This window comes from Lipotes vexillifer, unplaced genomic scaffold, assembly GCF_000442215.2.
Source record: "Lipotes vexillifer unplaced genomic scaffold, Lipotes_vexillifer_v1.1 scaffold53, whole genome shotgun sequence".
In the NCBI taxonomy this organism is placed as follows: domain Eukaryota; kingdom Metazoa; phylum Chordata; class Mammalia; order Artiodactyla; family Lipotidae; genus Lipotes; species Lipotes vexillifer.
Window position 1 is genome coordinate 1,096,670 of NW_006791814.1, and position 8,559 is coordinate 1,105,228.

Below are 8,559 nucleotides of genomic sequence, written 5' to 3' on the forward strand. Positions count from 1 at the left end.
CCCCCCCCCCCCCCCCGCCGGCCGAGTGTGCACAATGCTCACCGAAGTCTATCAAGTTCACTGCTGTCTCCCAGCCCAGCCCAGCCCAGCAGGATGCCACGGCCACCAGAGGAAGTCCAGGCCAGCACAGCTCTCCTCTAGCCCATCCTCACTGGACTGTCTACATTGCCCAGGACTGAGTACTCGCTGATTTCCCCCACAACAGAGTTCCAAGAGCAATGTATACATGTAATTGCACACGTGGCAGGGACCCTCTGTGGCCTGGGGCAAGGTCTGGGCTGGCTCCTTCTGGGTCGGCTGGGGCCACAGGCTGATGAAGCTCCTTTCAGTTCAGTTTCTATGTCCTCAGCTTGGCTGGTGTGTACATTTTAATTTGGGTTCAAAACCTTTCCCAAGTTATCACGAGGCTAAAACCAAAGGTCGGAGTTCAGGAATAAAAAGGAAGTGGGGCAACCCAGGGCAGGGTTTCCCTCTTTAGATGAAGTCACTGTCCTGGGGGGAGGAGCCGGCCTGCCTGAATCCCTGAACATCACTCGGCCCCTGGCACCAGGTCAGGCACCTAAAGGGTATTTTTTGTTTTTCTGACAAGGATAAACAGAACTATCTTTTGTTCACCTAATATGTCCTCTTGGGTCTGATGACATAAAGACAACAGGGAAAAAGTTAAGACCCATTTGTTGTTGCTCAGGATCTCTAATCACTGTATTCATATCCCTGCAAAGCATATACAAATCTCAGGGTCACCTAGATTAACATTTTAAAATCCCTTCATTACCTAAGATTTCCCTATTTAAAAAGATCAAATATATCTGCATTTTTTATTGAGTGGCATGTAATTTGGCTATTCTTATTTCTGTTGAGTTACTGACAGGAATCTCAACCCAACGCACCGACATTACAACACGGGGTTTTGACAAACACGTGAATAAATGGCACAGTCTTTGCTCACCTTAATAAAGACCACGGTTATTTGTATTTTTGTGGCGTTCCTGAAAAACTACCTGCACCTCCGTTAAACTGCAGGTTCTTGGCGTTCCCTGGCTGTTCTACTTTAACCCAGTTTGTAGCACTTTACCTGGTGGAAGAACGAATTCCTTCCCCTCAACACTGTATCTGGCATCTATCATATAACAGCACACAGCCCCTGCCCAAATCATGCAGCTGACACAGCCAAGGTGCTACGATTGTCTACAATCATCCTCAGTTTTCTGGAATGATCAGAGTTAAGCTACTCTGCCTCATTTTCAGACCAAGGCCTGTGACCTTCGCTTTTAAACAACATGGTGAGTGTAAGCAGGTCCCTTCCAGGAGCTTTAACACCCCACCAACGCGCCCTCCCTGTCTTGCGAGAACTGGCTTATCCAAAATACAAGATCCCACACGCTGTACCTTGACTCTGGCAGTTCCCGTCTCTATCATAATCATCTTTACTCTCAAAATCCACGTCTTCCGCCTTGAGTTCACTCCCTTCCAGATATGTAGCGAAACCTTGTTTCCCTTCTGCACTTTCTTTCCAGGGTTCTTTCAAAAGTTCATGCTTCACCTGAAACAGCTCTGGCGGAAGAGCAGTGAGCTCGCCCCGCACTGCGACATTATTGGCTTTGCTTTTATATGGGTCTGGGTTGTAACCCTGGGGTTTCTCCACTTCAAACTGGTCATTCTCGAGGCCGTGCGTCCACCTCTCCATGTGTTTGCAGTGACACTGACAGGCTGCGGGAAGAAAAGCGCCCTGCGGTCCAGGATGCTGGCTTCTGGCCGCCAGGCTTCCTTTCTTGGCTTCGTCCACAAGAAAGCCGCTGCGGCTCTTCTGCCCTGCCATACGAGCAGTGGGCTCGGTAGGAGGCGACACCTCTGGCCTTTCCTGCGGGCCTGCGGCCAGGTCTAGGTTTTCCTCCTCATTTTCCTCCTCTTCTTCCTCCTCATCACTGTGGTTCCGACCCAAAATCAATTTACTTTCTAAACTTTTGCATTCTAATAAATCAATTAACTGCTGATCTGATGACAGGTTTCTTTTGGAGTCATAGACACTCAGATTGCACATGTCAACAAACCCGCTCTCATTTCCTTGGTCCAAGGAAGGGGAGGCTATGCATTTGGTTTCCATCTGCCCAAGGCTTTCAGGTCTCTGCCCTGCCTCGCTGCAGCAGAGTTCCCCTTCCTGTGAAAGAGACACCAGCAAATGTTTTCCATTTTTAATGTTCATTTGAGCTACTCCTGCTTCTAATGTATCCATAAAAGAGGGGCCTGAGGCTATTTCTGCCTCCTGGCCGCCAGGCTGGAAGTTGCCATCTCTGCTTGTTGTGAGAGCCACGGCATCTTGTCTGGACTCGGTATTGGTGCCTGGGCTCTCCTGAAAAGAGACTGGCTCCTGGCTTAGTGCTTTCTTACCATACATCATGCTCTCCAAGGACTCAGGCAGCAGACTCTCATCATGGGTGATGGAAATGACATCCTGAACTTTAGAAATAAAGTTTTCGCAAGTCATGTCAGATAAGCTGCCCCGAGGTGGACCAAGATGATCATCCCTACCTTCTATTTTCACTAGATTCTCAGGTTCATTTTCAAGGGACTCGGAAGTCCTCCTCATTTGAGTATATGCAAGAGATTCATACAGTTTGGAGTTGGTCTGGTAAAGGCAACAGAGACTCCCTGGAGCCTGGGGGTCGGTTCTTTTGTGTTGGGCATAGTTTCTGTAGGCGTCCAGGAAGGACAGCTGGGGGTCGGTCATGATGTAGTAGTCGGTGCGGTTGAGCCCGTGCTTGGCAGTGCCGATCAACAGGTCCCGATCGTGCTTTCCACACTCCCACCAGACGGGGAGGGAGAGGCTGGGCCTGCAGAGCTGAAGGCGCTCGTGCAGCTGAGGACACTGCAGCACTTGCTCCCGGACCTTCCGCAACAGTTCAATGCGGTACAGGGTTCTCGCGGCCCGCTCTTCAGTGATGGGTTCAACGCAGATGCTGGGATCTGGGGGGCCTGCAAAGGTGAACACAGAGCCGGTCACTTAAGGTGGGCCTTGGACACTTCCTGCCCACCTGAGCACCTGCATCTTTGATCTCATAGTTTGACTCCCTGGGTCCTCAGCAAGGCAGGGCCTTAGTGGCCCCACTAAACTGAAAAGCTGAAAGAGAAGGGAAGGCTTTTATGAAACACGGACAGACCAGTGAAGGTGAAAGAAGAGCCTGAAAACTCCAGTTTGGGAAATATTAGTTCCTGGTCAATAAGCATGGACTAGGTACCTTCTAACTAGGTACTTTATGGCTGTTATTTAGTTCTCACAAGAACTCTATGCTACACCATCATTATCCTTGTGTAAGGATGAGGAAGGAGGCTCAGATAAGCTAACTTGCTCAAGGTGGCAGAACCAGGACTCCAGTCCAGGTCTTGTCAGCATGACTCCAAGGTCCAGATCTTTCCAATCTATGCAGCTCCCTGGCTTTAAAGAAAACAGCCTAAGTGTGCCACACGCGGGCAGAAGGTGGGGTGTCTGTACATGCTGCCGCCAGCCCAGAACCCACACTGAAGAGGCTCAACATTTGTTTCAGTTTTCCCAGAATGCAGTCATACGGTCCAGAGCGAGTTAATCTACGAGTACGAGACTGAAGAGGGACAAGGAGGAAGAAGCTGCTGCAAATTCCAACCAGGAGGAAATTTCTTAGAAAAGGTCTCTAGTGGAGCCCAGGGAGTTTAAATGACAGCCACTAGTTTTCCACAGCTACAAGTCAACACATGAGAAAACATTTAAGACTTAATCTAAGCAAAGTGCAAAGCTCATAGCAGGATAATTCTCTATGAGACTTAAAAAAAAAGCATACTTTGGAAAAGGTAATTAATAGTAGTTTCTTAATATTTCTGTGACATTTTAATCTGAATTTCAATTTTCGTTGGAATCACATCATTTTGGGAGAGAGATTTTATTTTATGAGGGTGGACCCGATTAGAAGTCCGTGGATTGGTGAAAACCCACTGGTCTTTACCTGAATTCTTCACGTCGGCTCCGCGTCTATAGTTATACCTAACTCTGTACCTTGAAAATAAGCACGTTCTCTCCTTGTCCCACCTGGGATATAGTGACAGAGAGTGTCCTCACCACCATCCTTCCAGGCTGGCAGATGACAGACGTGGCGGCACATGGCCACGAAGCTATGGAAATAGTGCTCCAGGCTCTCGTCCGACTTCTTGTCCAAACGGGAAATGATGCGAAACTGCGTCCAGTCAAAGGTTTTCTTTTCTTGATCATAAACGACACCAAAGGAAGACACTGTTCTGTAGAAGTCGGCTTGCTCTCTCCTAGTCCACCTAGAGAGGGAATCAGAGAAGGAGAGTGAGCTGCTTTCTTTTTTCTTTTTTTCAGTTAAAAAAAGCCAACAACTACTTACTGAGCACCTACTTGGGAGAGCCCAGGAAGTCAAGAGAGCAGGCAGAGCGGGTCTATTTTACTGTTTATTTTTATTCAGGTTGACCTGGGTGGAGGGGCTTATAACAAAGCAGCGGCTCAGCCTCTACCACCACCTTCAAATCATGTGTGCGTACTTGAGATCTTACTTCGCCAATTTTGTTTTACTTTATTCTCATTATTATTTTTGGCCGTACTGCACAGCATTTTTGGCCATCCTGAGCAGCGGGATCTTAGTTCCCTGACCAGGGATTGAACCTGCGCCCCCTGCAGTGGAAGCATGGAGTCCTAACCACTGGACCACCAGGGAAGCCCCCTTGATTCATTAATTTTACAAATTACCTAGTTCATTTCCTCCTGTGGGAGATAAAGATTTTAATTTAAAAGCACTCTATACGCTTAAACATTCTGCCATACGACAACAGAGAATCACAGAATCCTGGAGGGACCTTTCAAGCCCTTAAATTCACTACCTTCATTTTACAGAGGGAGAAACTGGTCCAGAGTGGGGAGGAGACTCCCTCCGCCACCCACCTCCCTGACTCCCATCTCACACTGGCTTCCTTCCTGGTCTTACGTAGGCAGGTTGCCCACAACGATAATCTTTCCTAGGACACGAAGGTTCTCTAGATTTTATATCCTGCAGGATTAAGCTAATGATTTAAGGAAAATGGATTATTATATACCACTGTAGTCTTCACCAGGGCCTCTTGGGCATGGTACTCGCCACCCCCAGAGGCAGTCAGCGAGGAGAGGGGTGGGAGGGTCAGTGGAAGAGTGAGAAGCAGGGAAGAAGGGGCTCTGGTTCTCTCTTTGGAGCTGGATGGGAGAAATCTACTCCCTGAATTACCAAATTTCATAAAGCCAGGAGTATACCGAAGTACCAATAATTGAATTCACTATGTGGTATTCTTTTAATTCACTGGATGTTACACCAAAAGGATGGAGAGATATAAAGACTCAAAGAACAGCAGCTTTGTTGATTTGCTCTCCTGGCATCATTCTTAGCCTGTGCTGGCCTTAGGCAGCCATTTTTACCTTAATTCTCAGATGGGCAAGTAACTCCTTCCTTCTGGGCTGGCATTTTATGGTACTTATTGTTCTCAAAGGCTTGATAAGGACTGTTGGCTACAATAAGACAACTTCAATGCACGCTATTCACTTTGCTGCTGAAAGAATATGATCTGATACATGCTAGTGTGGTGTTTAAATCACATCCCCAGAGACTGGGGTCCAACTTAGGGAAGAGGGTAAGGTTGGAAAATCACACAAGTCTGGGAACTGTGAACAGAGGGTGTCCTAGATATCACCAGACTCCCCAGTCAGCTCGAAAACACCACTGCAGCTGGAGGCTGGATTTAATTCACTCTAGAGACAACCTGACTCCATATGAGAACACTGGACACACCTGCTCTCCAGCTGTTGGGTTCCCTTTGTCACCTTTACCCAGTGGGCAGCTCAGCACGCCCTTTTGGCCACTGGCTTTTACCTCTTTTGGGCTTCCTTGTTGATGAGATCCATCTCTGAGGACCTCCGGAACATCTCTTCCTGGACCCAGTATCCCTGGTTTCCTGGTCCCAGGATTTCAGGTCGGCAGAGCTCCTTGCGGTTACAGCGCTGGTAAATGGTGACCAGGCGTCGGAGACGAGCTGTGAGTGCAGACGAAACTGGCCAGGGTGATTTGTCTGGGTCGGAGCCATCCTGGGCTTCAAACATCAGTGAGGATATTAGTATTTACACACAGAACTAAAACAAAGGCAACTGGGTTTTTTGGTTGTTGTTCTTCCCTTTCGTTTAAAGAAAACTAAAGCTGACTTAGTAACTTAATGGAAGTAGCTGCTGTTCAACAATCAGCTCGGAAGCTAGGCACAGCTGCAGGGGCTGCAAGTGCACTTTAGAAGCAGCTTTAGGTACGGTGGGTTCTGCTCTCTCTCCAGTACAAATGTGCCTGTCTGTGGGGGCAGAACTGACTCAAGGGCCTTGCTCTAAGGCATCGGCTTAAGTGGATGCTCTGTGGCCATCTCCATTTAGAACTAAGGGCTTCTGTGTAGCTGGGCCTTCCAAGCATCAAAGCCTCTGTTAAGTTTGAATTCAGAAAAACAAATCAACAAAAGAACAAACCAAATACCCTTAACTTTTCTCAAAAGAAAAAAAAAAATCACTGAAACCACGACTCCTTTTTATCTCTCAGACTCCATCCTGACTTCATTTCACTGTTGAATTCAGTGCCAGGTGGAGAAAGCTGGCCAGAGCCACATTAACGCTCCCTGTGTGACTCCCGCAGAGTTTGACGAAGGTCAACTTAATTGGCTTTTAAAAAGAGCCTCCTTAAAAAACAGCACTGTTTTCTTTTTTATTACACATGAACTCCAGGATAACTACAAACAGGGACCTTACTTTTCTTTGCCTTCAGAAGGACACAGTCTCACCTGCCCGGCTGTCATCCTTCTTTTCACCAAAAATGCCATCACCTCCATCACTGGAACTCTCCTAGGGATAAATGAAGTCATGCCGTCAGCACAACTGCAGCTCTGAAGAGACCAACTCAGAAACCCAGTCCCTACACAGAAGGAGTAAAGATGCACAAGAGACATCCCCTGCCCAAGAGCATCTCAAAGATCAAGGTGGTCCCTGATGAATAAAGCTTACTTATGCACAGAGTCTTAAAAGAGCCAGAAAGCAGTTTATTTAAAATAAGCATTTCCCCCCCTGGAATTGTGTGGAATGATTCCGCCTGTAGAGAATTAGCTTTAAGAATGATGAACTGGCATGCTCCCCTGGCAACTACATTTTACACGCACTCTTTTAGTTGAGAATTAAATATTTGCTTTACTATCATCACTTGCAGTCTAATACTGTCATTTCACAAAGCATGTGCCTGCATTTTTGGATTTCTGCTGTGAAAAACTGTCATGCTCGTGTTCATTATGCTTCATTTACTTCACAGCAATAGACGCTATTTTCCTAAAACATGACTGCTCCAGACAGGAGACCTGATGGCACAAACCTCCAGGAATTTAAAATTAAAATCATGATCTGAGGCTCAGAATCTGAAGTAATATCACAGGCACAGAGCTTATCCAAGTTGGAGTATATGTCAACCTGGCTCTAATGGATTCCTTTATGAAGCCTTTCTTGGTCTCCATTCTTGGAATGGAACTTCAGAGGCTCCTTATACACAAAGCATGTGGGAGTGTGGGTGTCGGCGAAGAGACAGTGCGAGTCTTCAACATACTCCATTTTTAACACAAAAACTTACTTTTTTTTTTTTTTACTGAAGTAAAGTTGACTTGCGTCATCATATTAGTTTCAGGTGTACAACAGTGATTCGGTATCTTTATACAGTAAGAAATGATCACCACCATGGGTGTACTTTCTATCTGTCACCACACAAAGTTATTCTAATATTATTGACTACATTCCCGATGCAGTACATCACATCTCTGTGACTTATTTATTTTATAACTGGAAGTCTGTACTTCTTAATCCCCTTCACGTATTTCACCCATTTTCCCACCTATCTTATTGTTTTTCTTTTATCTGTTTTAAAAACTAACTTTACTTTTTATTTATTTTTTTACAAACTTATGTATTTTATTTATTTATTTTTGGCTGCTTTGGTTCTTCGTTGCTGTGCATGGCTTTCTCTAGTTGCGGCGAGCAGGGGCTACTTTTCGTTGCCGTGAGCGGAATTCTCACTGTGGTGGCTTCTCTTATCGCAGAGCACAGGTTCTAGGCACGCGGGCTTCAGGAGTTGCGGCACATGGGCTCAGTAGTTGTGGCGCACGGGCTTAGTTGCTCCGCAGCACGTGGGACCTTCCCGGACCAGGGCTCGAACCCATGTACCCTGCATTGGCAGGCAGACTCTCAACCACTGTGCCACCAGGGAAGCCCTCTTATTGTTTTTCTGACTTGCGTCTTTTGACGTGAATGACAGGTGAGAATAACCCCAGGATTCATGACTTCGGCCATGGTGGAGCACAGGGTCAGATTCTGTCAGAGTAAGGGTCAGCAATCTGCAGCCTGTAGGTTGTTTTTGTGTGGCCCTTAAGCTAAGAATGGTTTTTAAGGGAAGAAGAGGAGGAGGAGGAGGAGGAGGAGGAGGAGGAGGAGGGAGGGAGGGAAGAGGAGGAGGAGGAGGAAGGAGAACCTTAATATAACATTAT

At 46.8% G+C, this 8,559-nt stretch overlaps 1 protein-coding gene across 2 annotated transcripts in view; it reads right to left on the bottom strand.

Annotated features, from left to right (window-relative positions):
* Positions 1-8,559, bottom strand: part of CHD6 (chromodomain helicase DNA binding protein 6) — a 218,667-nt gene that overhangs the window by 14,330 nt on the left and 195,778 nt on the right. For both annotated transcript variants that reach the window (XM_007464745.1, XM_007464746.1), the window contains 4 exons: positions 6,823-6,883; positions 5,883-6,099; positions 4,088-4,296; positions 1,390-2,973 (listed from right to left, as the gene is read on the bottom strand). In XM_007464745.1, the coding sequence (XP_007464807.1) occupies positions 1,390-2,973; positions 4,088-4,296; positions 5,883-6,099; positions 6,823-6,883 (2,071 nt within the window). The remainder of the gene's footprint in view (positions 1-1,389; positions 2,974-4,087; positions 4,297-5,882; positions 6,100-6,822; positions 6,884-8,559) is intronic.